The sequence below is a fragment of the Protopterus annectens genome, chromosome 1.part1 (assembly GCF_019279795.1).
Source record: "Protopterus annectens isolate FY-2018-M chromosome 1.part1, PAN1.0, whole genome shotgun sequence".
Classification (NCBI taxonomy): Eukaryota; Metazoa; Chordata; order Ceratodontiformes; family Protopteridae; genus Protopterus; species Protopterus annectens.
This window is the reverse complement of record NC_056726.1, coordinates 473,088,188-473,108,273: the sequence shown is the minus strand read 5'-3', so window position 1 is coordinate 473,108,273 and position 20,086 is coordinate 473,088,188. Positions and strand designations below refer to the sequence as shown.

General features: G+C 39.8%; 1 protein-coding gene across 2 annotated transcripts in view; it reads left to right on the top strand.

Annotated features, from left to right (window-relative positions):
• Positions 1 to 20,086, top strand: part of MOCS3 (molybdenum cofactor synthesis 3) — an 851,577-nt gene that overhangs the window by 502,719 nt on the left and 328,772 nt on the right. For both annotated transcript variants that reach the window (XM_044076166.1, XM_044076158.1), the window contains exon 9: positions 5,192 to 5,355. In XM_044076166.1, the coding sequence (XP_043932101.1) occupies positions 5,192 to 5,355 (164 nt within the window). The remainder of the gene's footprint in view (positions 1 to 5,191; positions 5,356 to 20,086) is intronic.

Sequence of the window (20,086 nt, the reverse complement as noted above, 5' to 3'; positions counted from 1 at the left end):
GTTTAATTCAGGCAGAAAATCAGGACATACTTTTGAATCATCTGGCCTTTGTACAAAGAGTGCTAACTTGTCTGGGGTACACCATAAATGAAAATAAATCACACCTGGCACCCTATCAACAAATCATATTCCTGGGAGTAAGCTTGAATACAACTTCCCAGATGGCTTTCCTCACGCCAGAGAAACAAATTTATTTGACAATCTACTTCAAACAAGTGGCCACAAAAACCCTACTATCTGCAAGGCAAATACTACAAGCCTTGGGGTTCATGGCCTCCTGCATTCTTCTAATTCCATATGCAAGACTGCATATGAGGAAACTACAGTTGTATCTAAAAAGCCTATGGTGTCAACATTCTCAGGATTTAGAAGCAATGATTCCTATCATACCTTGCCTACGCCTAGAGTTTCTTTGGTGGGCAGAGGCCTGCCACCAAAACTAGGGACTATCATTCACACCACCCTTGCCGCCCAAACCCTAACAACAGACGCATCAGAGTATGCATGGGGGGGGGGCTCACCTGGCAGGAAAGTGCATTCAGGGCAAATGGAACCCAAGTCAAATACACTTGCATATCAATCAAAAAGAAATGTTAGCTGTACATAATTCTCTGACAGCCTTCAAGGACAATTAATGGTAAAGATGGACAACACCACTGTTATGTGGTACATAAACAAGCAAGGGGGGGTACCCATTCTTACCCCCTCTGCAGACTAGCCATGGCATTGTGGAACACAGCCCTGAGCTACCAAGAGCATCTTCAAGCTCAATTCCTGCCAGGAAAACTAAATACACTAGCAGACGAACTAAGCAGAAACCTCATGGACCCACACGAGTGGAAATTGGAACCAAGGATTTTCAACATGTTGACAAGCAAATGGGGGAGCCCAGATTTAGACCTGTTCACCTCCCCCCAGAACTATCAATTGGACAAATTTCGCACAAGGACTCCCCACAAACAAGCTTGGAAAGTGGATGCTCTGTCCTTCAGCTGGAAAAACCTATCAGTTTATGCCTTTCCTCCTCTGCCTCTGCTCTCCAAAATACTACTAAAGATCAAACTAGACAAACCAAGGAAGATTTTGATTGCACCAGACTGGCCACGCCAACACTGGTACCCCGTCTTGCGCAGTGTGTCACTGTTGGCCCCATGGCACCTGCCTCAGACTACTACCCTATTGACTCAACAAGAGAACTAGATTCTGCACCCTCAGCTTCATACACTGAACCTAGCAGCTTGGCTAATTACCTAATCTCTCCTTTACCATCCCTCAGTAAACCAGTGATGGATAACATTTTATAGGTAAGGAGGCCTCGTACTAGAAAATCTTATGCTGAAAAATGGATAAAATTCTGTGCCTGGAACCAATCTCAAGGGATGAGAACAGCAGTGTCCAGTTTACCTAGGATTTTACAGTACTTAACTGAGATGCTTCACAAGGGCCTGTCTTTCTCCTCCATCAAAATTCACTCCTCAGCCATTTCAGCTCATTATAACACAGAACCTCCTCCCCTCTTCTCTCATCCACTGCTTAAGCAGTTCCTCAGAGGGGCCAAAAATCTACGACCACCCAGGAGAGCACCAACTCCAGCCTGGGCCCTTAACTTTGTATTGGAAAAGCTCACCCTTCCTCCTTTCGAGCCAGCTGCCACTGTGGATTTAAAATTCCTCTCTTGGAAAACAGCTTTCTTTTTAGCAATCACTTCAGCAAGAAGGGTATCTGAATTACAGGCCCTCATGGCAGTGGAGCCTTTCATCATCTTTCATGCAGACAGAGTGTCCCTCAGGACCAATCCCTCCTTCATGCCCAGGGTGGTATCCAGTGTGGCCCTTAATCAGTTCATTCATTTGCCAACCTTCTTTCCTAATCCACAGAACAAAGGAGAAAGGATACTGCACTCCTTAGATGTGCACAGACAACTTAGATTCTACTTGGACAGGACTAAACCTCAAAGGAAATCTGACCAACTGCTGGTGGCATTTGGTGCAGGGGCAGAGGGGAAGGCTATTTCAAAGCAGACCATTTCTAAATGGATAGGCCATTGCATTCATTTCTGCTACAAGCACCATGGAAAACCTAGCCCACAGGGGATTAGACCCATCTCAACCAGGGCTGCATCTACCTGTACAGCCTTTCTCAGAGGCGTCCCTACCAGGGACATCCTAGAAGGTGCTACCTGGAGTTCTGTACATACTTTCACCAAACATTACCATCTGCCAATTTTTCTCTAAATCCAGAGCTGGCTTTGCTACTGCAGTCTTGCAGGGCCTTATAGCTGGTCCTAATGCTAACTAAATTCCTCCTCCCATCCTTAGCTTTGGGAATCTACCCAAATGTGATGACTGCAACAGTGAAATACGAAGAACATAGTACAGTTGTGTACACTTACATTAATGTAGATGTTCAAGTGTATTCACTGTTGCAGTCCTGGTTACTCTCCCTCGAGCCCCCTTTCTTCTTTTGGCTATACCTCTACTCTCCTTTACTATGCTCAAAAAGCTTTTTGGTGTATTTGCTTTTTGGTTGGAGGTATAACCTTGTATATTTAGAGTTAATTGCTTCCCATTAGGGGGGTACCTGACATCTGGGGCAAGAAAAACTGATGTAATGGCGTCTGCTGCATGTTTTATACCCATGACGACTTGACGTCATGGAAGAAGGGACAGCAACTGACGCAGGACCGAAGACTTTGTTAATCAGTCCAACTGAGGGCTACTGCAAGCAGATAACCCAAATGTGATGACTGCAAAACCTGCTGACCATTCATAAACCCAAGCGCCCACCTGGCCAGCTACTCTTATCCTGTACCCTAGCAAAAAAATGGAACTCTCTTCCCTCCAGCCTATGGACCTGCAATAACCTCAATAGCTTCAAATCTCAACTTCATTCCTACTACTTACTTAACAGGAAATGCAACTGCTCTCTTCCTCCTTTGCCTCTCAAACCCTCCTCTCTCCTTACCCCTGGCTAACCTCTCCTTACTTCTCAACCTCTCCTCTCCTAACCCACTCTTAATTATTAATTTGTTTCTTATAACAAATTACTTCCGCCAACTTCTATACTATATACTCTCTTCTTCTGAACTATTTGTTCATTCTGCTGTTTGTTTATCACATTGACATTGAATCAAACTGTGTCTTTTGTTTGATCTTTTTATTATGTACTATGTATTTTTATACTATGTATGTTTTACTTTGATTTTAAAATGTATCTAATTAGATTTGTGGAGCTTTTCTCCCCGGGCCTCCACTGAAAACAGGCTCCCTGAGCCCAGTGGACCTTCCCGGTCATCAAACTGGAAATAAATAAATAAATATGAGGAAGAGGAATCTGATTCAGAAAAAGATTCCTTAGCTTGGTCATTGCAGTCCCATTCTTCTGATCAGCTTGTATCCATGAAGGAGAAAGTGTCTAAATGCATGTGTAAGAGGCAAATTCCACATAGTCTTCCTTACATACTCAGTGTGCCGTATCTATCTGACCCTTTCAGAATATTGTTTCCTGTCATATTTGTGCTGATTTTAATAAAAATAATCTTAGCTGCAAAAACTTGACTCTCCAGGCTTGCTTAGATAAAAAAAGGCCTGGACGCCTTTGCCAGTGACTGATTTGACCACAGTGACTAGAAACCAAATACAGTTTTACATTCTGGTCACCCTCCACAGGAAGAAGCAATCTTTGAAAAAGCATCTACAAGAGAAAGAAAGACTGGAGTCAAGAGGACATTTTCGTGTCCCTGTCTGCTCACCCTAGGGCAGGGACACCAGACCATTTAAGGTGTGTTTGCATTTTTGCATCACTATAAAACATACCACAGTAATTAAAACACAAAAAAAAAACACAAGGACAAGTCTCACTGGATACCAGAAAAATAATTTATTTAGACAGTTAAGTGCTTTCATTCATAGCCCATCAAGAACTTCTCCAGAACTGCACAACACACCCAACATCATCAGTTATTTACCTCCTAAAAAGGTGTGACTAGTATTTTCCATAACCAACTCTAATAGTAAAAATTATTTGCTTATGTTTATAAAATAGTTGAGTTATAATTTTGCTGCTCTGAAACGCAAAACATTATTAACTAAAAGAGAATCATTTAAACCTGGTGTATGAGATGCATTCAACAAGAGCTACCAGTACAGCTGTCTAAATTAGTCTATCCTCCCAGCCACCTCTGTCAGGTAGGAGTTAATCATTAAATAGCACCAAAGATTACATCTGCAATCTTTTATTCTTATTCATTGCTCTATTTATGTAATCATCAGTAAAGCATAAGTAAATAATTTGGACATTCCCTAGAAATACTCAGCTTACAAAAAAGCATGATACTCATAACAGTAGCATGACTATAAAGCATCCTAAAAACAATCAAAACAAGTGAAAAAGTCGCACAAAAAAGCCACAGAGGGAAAAACAGTAGAAAGATCCAGGCAAGCCAAATTATTCACTCAATGTTACCATATCTTCATTTGAAGTTGCACACAGAAAAGCCACATACGTATTTAAAAAAAAAAAAAACAACCAAGAAACCAGAGTCTCAACTATGGAGTACCTTAAACTTCCAAATAATACACATGTGCCGTACTGAAGAGCCCATAATAAGGCAAAACCTGTCTACAGCTAATGGTGTCTGGCTTTATTGGCTGTAATGCATCAGTAAAAACTTGAAGTAAAAAGTCAGTGAGCATTCAGAAGTTGTGCAGTTGGAACAGTGGCATGCACTTAAGGGGTATACTCCATTGGCCTCCATGTTGTTTTGAGTCTAGAGATAAGGTGGAAAGCTACAAGTTTACTCGTGAACATTTGTGGTTATTTAACTATATGTCATGTGTATACATCCTCTCTTGCATTCTATTGGTTTAGTGTGTACCAGATTCTGTTACAGTGTGTGTTTAAAGTATCCTATTCTTATTTGTTTTGATGTCCAAAATAATGGAAGCTCAATAAACCATTTTCCAAATAGTACTAAAAAGATAAGATGAATATATAATTTGACATTCTGCAGTTTTTAGGTAGATGGTATGTGTGTGCAGTGTAGTTTGTTTGCATTATGCAAAAAACTAAATTTGTGATTCTTCATTTATTAAGAAAACAAAGATCTTAAAAATATCAGGAAAAAAATTTGAACCAGTTTACAGAATATTTCTCATCTTTCCATATTTTCCATAACTGAAGTTTTTAACAGCTTTGTTAAGACAGCAGATGCTGATATTTGATGCATTGGAAACACGGTTTCATAAAATCAAGCTGAGGCCAAAACAGCCAAGGTGTGAAGTTTGTGGGGAATGTCCATCAGTTAAGGAATTAGTGGACTATGAGCTATTCTGTGGTTCTACAGCCACAGACAAGGTATTTATTGTTTGTTTGTTAACCTCATGTGCAGATTGATCCATTGTATGTGTTTTTTTTCAGTCATGATCCAAAACACAAGGTAAATTCTAACACAGTATAGTATAGTATAGTAGCTAGTATATATTTATACCATATGGCAACAGTACATGTAATACAGTACAAGAGACAGTGTACAACAAGAGATTGGTAAAATGGTTAAGTTGTTAGCTTACAAACACAAAGTACAGGGTTTGATTCTCACCTTTGAATAGTGAAAGAGGCTAAGCTAAAAACAGCTCACAAGGGTAGCTAGCCCTAGTACTTAACCCATGAACTTATGAATTTGTCTAATTTAATATTTATTATCAGTAGCACTTTTATATGACAGAAATAGTTTAAAAAGCTATGGCTGAGATTCATTGACATGGTATGCTCAGTGTACATCTTGTGTACTGGAATAAGCCTGGCAAAATGGATGTACACAGTACTTGGAAAACAGAGTATCAAGACTGCAAAAGTTGTATCATTGCAAACTCAAGCAGGCTGACTGTGCACAGTAAATGTACAGATGGACAGAGTAGCATGAATAATGGGTACAAGTGAAATTCAGACATTGCTTCTTTGTACCTGATAATGTACAGTAGTGGGTGGCTTAAATTAGGGTATTATTTATTATAAAGTTTTCTTTGTTTTGTAGGCCAGTATATTTCAGCTATGCAGAACCCTTTTGCACTGAAGACCTCTAACGTTTTACAATGTTTGCACATGTAAACCTAATAATTAGAACAATTCAGAATTATATCATACAAGAAGACAACATATCTAACTGCATTTTAATAGCCTTGTACTTCTAACTTCTAACCTGGTAAGCAAATAAATTAAATTAAAATCTCATATCTTTGAGGCAGGAAATTGAACGTCCGTGGATTACAAATAACTAAACAATATTTCATTTGGTTGTCTTAGGCTAGAGTAATATAACAGAGTGCTTTTAGGTTTACTCAGTACATTGATGAAGCTATACTGCTGTGTCCTGGCTTACCGAGTCAGTTGTATACCCAAGTCTATAATAAAAAAAAGAAAGTCAGATGAATGGCATATAACATCTCATGTTATTAACATACTGTTTGTCAAACTACATTTATTTTTTTCCACATGGTTGGCCTATTTGCCTGCTAGCAGCATGCTCCTTTATGTGCACCTCCTTTAAGTTCCTGGTCTTTTTTCTCTTCAATAGACCGTTATGGTTGGAAAAAGTGTTTGGGAGCAGGCAGTTATTGTTAGGGCAGCACAATAAAATTTAAACCTTTTGTTATTCTTGTAAAAAGTGCCATCCATAATACTACAAATTAGGAGAAATTCAAGTACAGTGGAGAAACTGCTTTAAAGTGTGACATGCTGCCATCAGTGAAGGGAAAAGTTAAACACCAGCATTCAGAAGCATCTGCAATTTACTCCTCCCTGCCTCTTCACTGCTCTAAATACTTTAGGTAATTGTAGTAGCTATTTTTGTATGCTGTTTCACAGAGCTTGGACAATAAGAATATTGCCACAGCCAAGACTGCATGTACTAAGGACATACAATTACTCACCTGTGTTTTTATTGATGCGAGTGCCTCCTATGTGGGCTGCCTTCATGTTTTAGCATCCTTAAGCACCCAGTGGTACATCAATGTGGTTGTTCTACTCCAGCTCTTCAGAGTATACCTTACAGTTTACAGTGGTGCACCTTCACTTTCAGTTTCTGTCTTTTAACAGCCACAGCAAAACTCTGCCTCAGGCCATTTGTTTACCTTTGTTGGGCTGGGTGTGCAGAATCACTAAGTTTGAGAAGGCTTGGACTGATTGCTTCCTACTTTAGTGGGATGTGTGGCCTGCTTTGCTCCCCTCCCATGCACAGTTCCCCAGACATTACCCAAGTCCACGCATTTAATCTCACTCCTCTCCTCCCAAATTTTAATGGCATCACAAGCCTCCTTAAAAACGTCTATGTATCAGAACTAGTTCCACACATTCACCCATCCCATAACATCCATCGCAATAGTACCACCTGCCTGAAACCATGTCACTCATTGTCCTGCCTCACAGAGCACTCATCTAGAGCTTCCCCTGCCACAGGAACACAGCTACTCAACACAGGAGAATTATATCTCAGTACTTACTGCTAGGTGCTTCAGTATCCCTCCCAGCCACCTCTCAGACAAGATTTGCCCATCCTGATTATTCCACTTCTCAAGAAAGTTTAAACCAAGACTAGACATTAACAGAGCAAGAAAGTACTGGCTTATGTCCAACTACTATTAAGGAGAACCAGCCATCTCCCACTACTGCTAGAGGTCTGAATATTTCTCCTAGACAAGATTTGTCCATCCCAGTTATTCCACCTCCTGGGAAAGTTTAAACCATGAGTAGACATTAATAGAGCAAGAAAATACTGGCTTATTTACAACTGTTATTAGGTATGCCAGTAGAGCCACTGTCTCCCACACCTAGCTAGTCTTACCTTACTGCTAAAGAAGTCATTAAGTACACTATTTCCGATGTATCTTGCCTTGTCTTCACTTGAGCAGCTGTCACCGACATCTGTTGTACCTGGTCACCCTTGAGACATATACTGCATTTCAGTCTATTTCTGCCTAAAACTAAGCAGCTCTGTAGAAACATTGCAAACAGCAACCCTGTGACCAGTCTTATAAAAACAACCCAAAGAATAAAAAAAAAAATAACATTAGATTTTGATTACACTGCTGCTGAATTTTGTATATTACCATAGCTCAGAACCTGACTCTGTTTTTTAGGTACTAGTCCCACTCCACTCAGCTGTGCTACAAGTGGCTTTGCTATGCTCCCCACCCACCCCCGTATAATTAAATCTATTGACCAAAGCACATCATGTGACCTGTACTCGCCCCCCATATCATAAACTCTATTAATCAAAACGTATCACCTGACTGTTCACTACCCATACCAGCCAATATAGCCAACTAATAAAAACCTAATAAATAATTACAAATCAGAAAACAGCCTTTCCCCATCCTTCTGTTATCAACCCCTACCAAAAGGATGCATGCTAATGTATATTTATTTTGTAGTTTTCTTCCACCCATTTTTGTCTATGTACAACTGTTTCACACCTCCCAACATGTGTATATTTCTACTTCCCCTAATAGGAACTTTAGCCATCCTAAGACAGTTAACTACTTATGAATCATGTCGTATTTGCATTAAAACCAAGTTCTCCAAAAAACATATTTACCCCTTGCCAACAGATACAGTTCCTGAAATCTGGCCTTCCCTCTTCAGCACAGACAAAAATCTTACTCAGAAAACATACATTACTAACCTACACCAAATACAAAACCCCACACTGCAGTCCCCCCAAAAAAAAAAATATATTTCTCCATAATCTCAAAAACTACGCCACCCACTCCATAAACTAATTGAGAGTGGAAATCTCTGCCCCAACCCTGGCCCAACACCTACCTAAACAAACTCAACACCCAGCCCCTGTGCATAAAAACACCCCTCCTTAACAGTCTTGTAAAACACAACAAATCACAGTTTCTTCCTCCATTCTATAAATGTATAATAAATATATAATCTCAGCACCCACAGCATCTGCAATAAGTTATCAAACCTTCATGCATGGATTTAATTCCACCCACACCACATCCTAGTTACCACTGAAGCCTGGTTGAGACCTGAAAGTAAAGATGAAGAAATTCTTCTTCTTGAGTTTACCATCATTAGGAAAGACCAGATAGGTAAACAGGCTGGGGCTGTGTCCATCATCCTGTCCCTGGCTCCCGGCGGGACTGTCGACTAGGCTGGACTGCCCTCAGTGCGGCCCGACCGCATCCCGCCGCTGGGCCGGAGGGCTCACCTCGGGTGCCCCAGGGTCCGCGCCAACATTGGTGACCCACCCATCCCATCTTGAAACACTTAAGCCAACTTACAAATCCATACCACCTTCCAACTCTTCCTCAATACAACATTGAAGAAATACTATTATACAGTGACTGGCCATTAGTATTCAAAAACGTGCATGCTGATTGTAAATTCCACAATATACCAACGGAAAAAGGTCCAGTCACCCGGACCTCTTTCCATTTGTATATTCCAAAACTTTCATTTGTTTTTTTCAACAAAAATTAAAAAAAAAAACTATAGTCTGTACTCCGGACATACCCAAGAGGGCAGCATGGAGGAAATACAAAAAAAATCAGAAGCCGAGGTGGTGCAGCGGTAGCATTGCCGCCTCACAGCAAGAGGTTCTCCCGTTCGATTCTCGGCTGGAGCACCTTCTGTGTGGAGTCTGCATGTCCTCCCCACGGTCGAGTGGAGTTCAAAAGACATGTGTGAATGGACGTGCCTTCGTTGAAGGTTGGGTGTCGGGCTTGCACCTAGGCACCATAAAAATCAACTGCCAATCATTAGCGGACCGGAGTTCCGCTAACCGGGAAAAGCCGAAAGAAAAGCAACAACATTTAAAACTAAAGACACTACCTGATTTTTTTTGCATTTCCTCCATTCTGTCTCTCTCTCCTACCCCTAAAATAGCCCAAACTTGTTTTTTAATAATAAAAAAAAAAGGAAAACAAAACGGAGCAACAGAGACTTTCTGTTCTCCGTTTCTTCCTTTTCAAAGCATTGATGTACTGGGTATGCGTGGGAACGCAAGTCCCATATGCATGCACAGTACATTAAAACAATGCAGCAGTATACCACTAGCCACAGAAGAACAGTAATGCGCCATTATACAAAGACATTATTTAAAAGTTTTTTTTTTCTTAAATGATGTCATTGTATAACAGCAATAACCTACTCCATGTTTGTGGTATATTGAAATTTACCCATGGTTGGCTTTATTTAATCACTCTGGCTTCGCCCTCGTGATTAAACCACACCAACTGTGGGTAAATCTTCAATATACCACACCACATCGTCGCTTATTGCTTAAATATCCAACTCCACATAACAGTCACAAAATCCATAGTTATTTTAGTGTCCTATGTACACCCCCCAAAAAAATGACACTACTACTAAAAATATCTAAAATGACACTACTACTAAAAATATCTATCATCTACTTTCAGCCAAGAAGCCATCCTGCTCAGTGACCTTAAAATAGATTGGAAATTTAAGACACCTAACTCTACTTCCCATAATATTAATCTTTGTCATTTCACTCAGCAAATCCAACAACCAACCCAACTTGACAAAGTATCCAAAAAACATCCATACTAGACTACATACAGTCAACCAGCCCTGAAAACTTTGTTAGGTAGCAACCTCCCAGACTCTCAGCCATCATCTACCCACCTGCATCATCAGAGAATATCACAAGCCCCCCTAAACCCCTATATTTCAACTTTGTGAGAAACTTATCCAATTTTGATAAATCCATATTTAATGACACACTTAAACAGTGTGACTGGAAACCCCTCAAGTATCTGTCTTGAAGCAGTCTCTCACATAAGTAACTCCTTTTTAACCATACTAAACCAACGACCCCTACTGAAATGTAAAACAGTGAAAAATTTTGCCCCATGACTAACCTGTCAAACTTAACAATTCATGAGAGACAGAAGCAATGCCTGGAAACAATGACACACAACTAGGACCCAATCCTACCTATCCTGCCTTAGAAACTGCACAAAGGCATAAGTTCATTATGATAAAAAGAAAAAGTTCTCCACTAACTGGACCACACATACACAAAACCCTAAAAGATTTTGGCAAAATTTAAACAACCTCCTAAAACCAGGCAGAAAACCCACTCCAAATCCATTCCCATCTGAAACCAGCAGGGACATTGCGGACAAATTCAACAAACACTTCATATCCAGTACTGTACTTAACTCAAACAATAATAACCTTTGCCGACCACACATAACCCCCCCCCCCCAACTATAGCTCCACATACCAAGTCAACTTAATTATTCAGACAAATGTCATCAAAAAATAAATTAAAAAAACTGAAACCACAACACTAGCTCCTGACAGTCTGTCATCAGAATACCTTGGTATAGCCACTGGCATCATTTACTACAGTGTATCAATCCTAGTTAATAGATCCATTACAGAAAACTACATCCTAGCCCTATAGAAAGATTCTCATTACACAAAGGTGGCACATCCACCGAACTGTTAAACTGTTGTCTTTCCTCCCCTCTCTGAAGTACTTTATAAATATATACATTAGCAACTCCTTTCCTTTCTACTTGATAACCAATTACTTTCTTCTACCCAGCATGGCTTTTTGTCCCACCACTGCACCAAAACTGGCCTACCACATTTCCTAGATAACATTAATCAAAGTAAAAACTCAGGTAATTTTCTCTCCACTGTTTTCCTGGACCTGTCAAAAGCCTTCAGAATGGTCTCACGTCAGCTACTCCTCCAATAACTAAATGTTTATAAACCTTGCAACTCTCTCAACTAGCCATTTTATCAGCTATCTAAACAACTGGACCCAGTCTGTAAAATGGAATGCCTCCCACTCCACCTTCCTTCAGGTCACTACAGGAATCCCCCAAGACTGCATGTAGGTGGAGGTATCTCTAGTTATATCAAAAATAAATATACCTCAAGGCTGGTCAAACAGGACAATACACTTGAGCTTCTCCAAATTCAGATCACCATACGCAAAATCCAACACCACTTCCTTGCAAGCTATAGGTCCCCCTCTGTGACCTCAGAAACCATACCATGTATTTAAACTTACTGGAAACACTCATCATCCAGCCCAATACCATATTCATGGGTGACTTTAATTACCCCACTATTAACTGGGAATCCTATATGACACCAAATGTGTAGGCACAGATATTCCTGGATTTTTTTAAACAAATTCCCTGGACCAGATTTTCAGTACACTGACCAGGGGTGCAACCATACTGGATCTGGTCCTCACTAAAATAGGAGTGTTGCACAGCCTCTAGTGCATTGTCTTCTCTGGTAAGGTCTCCTTTGAAGTAAAAATAAAAGTTGGAATCCCAGCTAACACTGGAATATTAAAGAGCTACTCTAAAGCTAACTTCCTACTGTTAAGTGATAACCTGGCAAAATGTTAAGGTCCCATAAACCCTGAGAACACTGCTGCCTATGCGGAACTGTTCATATGAACCCTATACAAGCACGTTGATAGCTGCATAGAGGCACCTGTACCCACCTGGAAGAAGTATACAACCAACTAAAAAAAAAAAAAAAAGCAAGCCAGCCTGGTGGAATCACAACATCAGTAGGCTGTATAACAGAAGGAAGAAAATCTTGGCAAAAATTAGGATGTGCAGCACCCAGCAGGATAAAAGCACCCTCATCAAACTAAACAAACAACTCAGAGGACAAATAGTCTACTAAAGCCAAATTTGGCCTCCCAGGCCAAGGAGAACCACAAAGCATTCTTTTGCTATGTCCTCAACCGCAAAAACAATACACAATTGTGTGTAGAGCTCATTGTTAATGGAGTCACCTATACTGGGCCAGACTATATATAGTAGCAAATCTGGTTTGCTGGTACAGAGGTTGGCGTAATGGTTAGGGTGTTCATCTTATAAACACAAGGTGTGGGGTTTGATTCTCAGGTGGAGTAATAGGCTAGGCTTAATTTGGCCCACAAGGGTAGTTAGCCTAGTATGAACCTGGAATCTAGGATATTTTAAGCCTTTCCAAATTCCCTTTGGTGAGAGGTTAGCATAATGGTTAAGGTGCTTACCTTACAGACACAAGGTGCAGGGTTTGATTCTCATATGGGGTAACAGGCTAGGCTTAAAATGTCCCACAAGGGCAGCTAGCCTAGTACTAATCTATGAACCTCTGAACCTACTTGCCAACAAATTCAGCTCCAACTATACCCCTCCCCTGCGCAACCTTCCCTCAGAAAATACCATCAAATATAACTCCTCCTGCTATCACTAGGGGAACTGGTCCTTAATGCTGTCTCTAAGACCAAGAAACTGCATTTGTGGGCCCAGACAATATCACAGAATGCTTTCTAAATAGCATGAAATATGACCTATCAAGGCCTTCTGGAATTGCTGTTTAACTATAGTCTCCAGACAGGCTTTTTGCCTCATGAATGGAGAACAGCAACAGTCATCCCTGGCCATCTGCAGACCCTGACCACTACAGAAGCAAAACCATGGAAAGAATTATCATGAAAATGATTAATAATGAAATAAGAAATCTCCAGACACTGGACCTAGCCCAATTTGGTTTCATTAAGGGAAGGTCATGCTTACTCAGCCTGGTGGAATTGTTTGAGATCACCAAAGCAACAAATGAGGGCAGAATGGTTCACACTGCCTACCTTGACCTGGCCAAGACATTTGAAACAATACCCCACTTGGGCATTATTGCCAGACTCAAGAGGTTATGTACAAACTCTTATGTCTCCTGGTGGAGAGCCAGCTGGCTCACAAACAGGACTCGGGAAGTTCAGTCTTGGGGAGTCCACCTCTACATAGAGGCCAGTCACAAGCAAAGTCCTTCCGAGATCAGTCCTGGGACCTCTCTTTTTTTGGCATTTAGTTCTGTGAAATCAAGGCCAATGTCCGTGGAGTGTGGCTGACTAAATTTGTAGATGATTGGAAACTAGGAGCTGGCATTGAGTCATCCACCGACACAAATATTCTCCAAAAGGATTGACACAAACAACTGGTGTCAGAGACATGGACTAAAACGAAATGCCTGAAAATGCGTAATAGTATCATGGGAAGTCATCCACCCCTGGTTAACTATTATAATAACAACACACCCCTAAGAGATGACCCAGTAGTCAGGGACTTGGGGACACACATAGACAGTAATGTAGAATTTGACTATCATGTGTCTACAGCAGTGAGAAAATCTTTCTGTGTTGTGCAACTTTTAAACAAAGATATGGCACCTAGGTCCAAGGAAGTAATTATTGCACTGTATTTGGCATTCATCAGACCTATCTTTGAGTACAGTGCCCTTTTGGTATGTACCTAACATGCCCTATGCAGGCTGCCTAAAGGCCCTATCCCTGTATTCTGTTTTCTACAGGGTGTTGAGGGAAGGTATATGCCTGGCATACAAGGCGTTGTCAGACCTCACTCTTGGACCTCCTGCATATCCACAAAACAAACAGCACCAGAATTACCTGTTCTAAACACTTAAACCTTGCCTTTGGTATAAATAGGACCTGCTGGAGAGACAGCTATATATCTTAGAGACTACCCTATGTCTGGAACGTATCCCAGAAACTACCCCATATCTGGAACAGGATCCTCATCCATGTGAAGCAGAGTTCCTCCCTAACCCATTTCAAGTGCAACTTGGACAGTTGGATGGAGACCAGTAAATTCATCCCTGGTTTGGCACCTATGTCTCTAATGGACATAGGCAGCATGTAAATCATTAGTCTCCCAGGCCACTGCTTGTAATTGTTTCATCTCTCAAGCCCTTGCTTACACTTAACAGAACTTGTCAGAGATTTGGGATGCATGGCTAGGCTTAAAAAGGCCCTTGTGGTTGTTAGCCTAGTAAAAACATATGAATCTATGCATACTAGTGCCAGTACTTTTCAATATCTTCATTAATGACTTGCACAAGAAATCACAGCTCACCACCATAATACAGTATGTTGATGACTCATCTTTAGTCTGTTCAGTCCCAAATCTTCCCTCCCTAGAAACAAGTCATGCAGGAAACGTTCACCTCTATAGAAAACTGGCTAAATGAATCTCAGTTGCTGTTAAACTACAGCAGAACCAAACTAATCCCATTTCTTCCCAAAATACATAATAGTAAGGTCAGTGTTGTTCTGATTTCTCTCTTCAAACAACACAAACATTTAAAATGTCACCAATTCAAAATTACTAGGAATTATCGTTGGCAAGTTAAACAGCAGTCAGAAAGACACACTGCAAACTAGGCTGTCTTTACAAAACAAAGCACCTGCTAAATGACAATATGAAAAAAAATAGCTGCCACCTCCCTTCTCCTTCCTACTCTCCTGTATGCCTCAACAATATTCTCAAATCTCAACTCTTCCACAAAACACTATCTAGAAATCACCTACAACAAAATTTGCCTGTAGCCTCCCAATCTGCTCCCATCACTGCTCAGCTCTCAGTACCCTCAACTGGCTTGAACTGCCTCAGCACATTACCCTATCCCAGCTACTCACAGCACACAAGATACTTCACCATCCACTTAAAACACCTTCACTGTCAAAACTCATCCAATGGTATGTGTACCAGATAGAATTCTAAGATCCTCAGAATTTAAACTAACTGCTGCTAATAAATTTAATAATTATTTCAGTGAATCACTATTGTCTATTGCCATTTCCAAAGGCATGGAACAAGCTTTCAAACCACTTCAGGCTTTTAAATAACCTGCAGCAATTCAGATCCGCCGTAATATATCACCTGGCAACTAATAATCTATGCAGCTGTACCACACCTACAGTTTGAAGTATGCAGTCCTAATTCTGACCACTATGGATACTATACACGTGTGTTAATACAGTATTTTTGATTTTACTCACAATATCTTGAAAAAATGTATTTGCTTAAGATGATATTAGCTCAACTGGTTACGTAGTTTGGTAAAATGAATGTTGGTATATTTGAGGGTTCAAACCCAGTGTATCCAATACAGGAGTTGGGATTTGCATAATGGTCAAGGTGCTTACCTCATAGACAGGAAATACAGGGTTTGATTCTCACTAAAGAAAACTGGCTAAGCTTAAAATTGTCCATAATGGCAGCTAGCCTAGTACTTACCTATGAACCTTTATAAATAATGTTTGTTGACCATTTGTTTTGAAATACTTTATAAATAATATTTGTTTGTTTTTTCTTTTGAATTGTCAAAAATGTATTTCTGTCCTTGTTATGGAGTTTTTCTCCCTAGTTCTCTGCTGAGAATGTGTTATTATAGTCCCCAGCCAAACGTTCTAAGTAAACAAAAACAAATAAAAAAAATAAGTAAAAATATTGGGCCAGTGTTCTTAAGGCATAGCAGAGAAGTGTTTTCAAGCCGCTCAGCTTGCCATGTGCTTTCCATGCACTGACTAATATTTTCACAACTGCCACATGAAAACTTCGAGTTAGCTCTGTCAGAATATTACCCATTGCTATTGTTAGATATTTCTAAACAGCTTACTAGACTTGCGGTTTCTGCACAGCAAAGTACTGGAATAAACTTCCTCTGAACATATGGGGACTTGCCTTCAGAGGATTTACAATGGCCATTATAACTCATTTAACCAGTAAATGGACTTGTAGCTGTGGTGCTACTTGACCTAGCTAAATAGTCATAAGCCTCCCCTTTGCTTTTCCTTTCTCTACAACTCACTGTCTTCTGAACTCTCCGACCTGTCTCATATTAGTTTTTCCCACTACTGTTTATGTCCTTCGTAGCCTGCTATTCATTATCTTCCCATCCCATATACATCCAGTTCGTATCTCCTGACATTCACCATTCACTGCTTCTTGCTGTTACTGAGGTCTATTTAATTCCTAAACCTTCCACTTCATACTCCTGTCCTCAGCCAGATTTTATGCCATACTGTTTACCTTCTTTATTCATCTCCTTCCTTTGCTTTTTGTTTCCATAATAATATCTGTTGGATGGCAGATTAGTTAACTCTGGATTCTTCTGGCTTGTTTTTGTACATCTGTTTTCCCAGAGTAACCAGCTGCACTGCATCGTAGCTATATTGTTATCTATTTTTTAGTTTGTATTCTGTGGGTCTGCTTAGCTGTCATTGTGCATGTTTTGCATCTCTGCATTTGCTTGCATTTACCAAATCGAACATCATGTTTTCTTTTGATAAATGCAGTATTTATTCATTCATTGTCTGTATGTTGCCCTAAACTTGCATCATTGTTCATTGTTACAGCATGGATGCTACTACATTGCTGTGGCAGATCCTGTAAGTGATGTGAAGAAAATCAAAGTATGCATGTCAACATGTAAATAGTGTGTATATCAATTTCTTCAACTTCTGGTTAATTATTAATATCTGCACCTTTTTGTATATTTCTCTGTATATACCCACTATATTGTTGGAGGAATCATGTCTGTGTTTTACGCTTTTCATTACCAAATATTGTGCTGCATGTCTGGAGCTTTTCTCCACAGGTATTTATAGTAAAAGGGTTTTGTCCAGTTGGATATCCTTGTTGATGAACAAAAACAAGTTAATAAATAAACCTGAAGTGCACAGAATATGCAAATTTAAGAACTTGTACATGTAGCATATCGTTGTCATAACCTTAGCAGTTTTTAAGAGTTGTTAATTTTAAAGTAGAAGCAGCGGTAGCGTTGTCGCCTCACAGCAAGAGGTACTCCCGTTCGATACTGGGCTGGAACGTTTTTTGTGTGGCGTCTGCATGTCCTCCCCACGGTCGAGTAACGTTCGAAAGACATGCGTGAATGGGCATGCCTTCATTGAAGGTTTGGCATCGGGCTGGCAACTTGACACCGTAAAAATCTGCTGCCAATCATTAGCGGACCGGAGTTCTGCTGTGGCGACCCCTAACCGGGAAAAGCCAAAAGAAGAACAGCAGCAAATGAATCATCTTGTTTATTAAGAGGCTTTGATGTAAAAAAAATTTCACATAACCTTGTCATAGCTTCATGTACAAGTTCTTCATAGAAACCAGGTTCAATAACTGTTGTATTCCCACAGAAATTATTACAAAACCAAAAAATTAAAAAAGCCAGTCAAGTCATCACTGAGTAATGAGGTACAAAATTTACAACGTGGTATACTCTTCATCACTTGTCCTTCATCACTTTAAAGTACTGTTAAAAAATCTACTGCATAAAAGACTGAAACAAGTACATACCATTAGTTTCAAATGTAGCCTTTTCTGGTCAGTCTGTAAACTTGCTGCAACAGCACATCCTGTCTTTGTTATGTAACTTAACTGGAAACTGCATGGACTACAAAATTTTAGGATTAGGTTGCTGATCACTACATCATTTTGTATTCTTGAAATATATTTCATCAGATTCTCTTCTTAAGCTTCATTCTTGAGGTGCAGTACTTGGAGTCGCTTTCATAACAAACTTAAAGACTAATGACCTTGTCACAAACATGTATGTAGTACATAAAGCATGCTGATTATGCTCTGAAATTGAGAAAAATACCCTTGTTATAGAGAAGTTCATATGTAAGAAACTCAGTTTAACAAGTTATATTGAGGTTCTTATATATGAATCTTGCTTTTATTGCTAAGCCTTGCACAAACACACAGACAACAGCCACCAGAGAACTGCATCACAGACTTGCTGAACAGTTTGAAAGCTGTATCACAGTGCACACTGCCATGCAAACACAACATTCCAAAAGTCTGGCAGAACAAACAGGTTGAATACATTGCTTAATTTGAGGTGCATTTTGTTTCTGACTACTGTTTGTGTGATATTGCAAGGTGTATTATAGCTTTGAAATCTCTTAGTTTACACATTCAACACTTTTTCACATATAACATTGTGGCAGATAAAACTACTTAACCAGGGACACTGTCTCCCACAGTATTGGGTGCATACCTCTCAACCTGGAAACATCAAGAATCTGGACAAAGGCCGATGAAAAATAGGTACAAATCTGTACGCTGATTAACATCAAATTTGCATACATAGTTATGTAACCCACCCATTCCAGTGGAATTGTGGGATACCAACTTTCAAATGCAAACTGAGGAACAGACAAGCAAAATATGGCTTCAGACCCTGTAGTAAATGGTAACCATTTTTTTTAAATACGTAGCAATGTTCACTAAGAAGGGAGAAGATGATGAACCTTAGGATTTTGTTTTTGGTGACTTGCAGTATGTGGGTTTTGTGGTAAAGGTAGGGCATTTAATGGTAGGCAACATGCTAATCTTAACAAAAGAATATTATAGTTTGCTAGGACCTCCAAAAGTCATTCTCCATGGCCTACTGATCAGTGGCGTAGCTAGAGTTTGTGCTGCCTGGGGCTGTCTGAGTTTGCTACCCTTCGCCCCTCACAAAATCATGGTCGAATGGGACCCCCCCAGGCATATAGCCCTCCCCCCTGCAGCCATTCCAATGTCCCATTACTTGGCTATTTTGCCACATTTACCATAAACACTAATATGCATACTGCTTTGCCTCTACATTGATTATTTGGATTTCATTTATGTTTTATAGCACAAACATAAATAAACATCTTCTAAACAAAGTAATACAGTCTCATAATGAAAATAGACTTGGCATTAAAAATTCTCTGCCTTTGAAATAAACTCACATTCATTGAAACAGCATTGAAACCCACATTCAAAGAAAATGCATCTGGCCAGTGGTGGATAAAGATTACCTTTGGGCTGTTTTCAAATCATAGGCCCCTTGCACATGAAACATACGCATGTTCTTTGATGCACGTTCCTGATTGTATTAAATTAAATTCCTTGTATAATACAGCACACTTGTTAGAGCGCATTGTTAATTTATTGTTTTGAACATTTTTCCAGTAAGTAACGATGCAAAATGTATGAAACAATATTGACAAAACTGCCCAATTCAGAACATTTCTATCATAAAAGTCTACTCAAACTTCTACAATCCACCAGTATCAGTAAATGTGCATGATCTCTGCAGAAGTAAATGTAATCTAAATAATTCCATATTAAAGAGATTTGTAATTAATGAAGAGGTTGCTCCTAGCAAACAACTTTAAATGTCATTGTTTATCTGCAAATAAAGTGTATGTTGCCCTTCAGGAATAAATTACATGTTAACA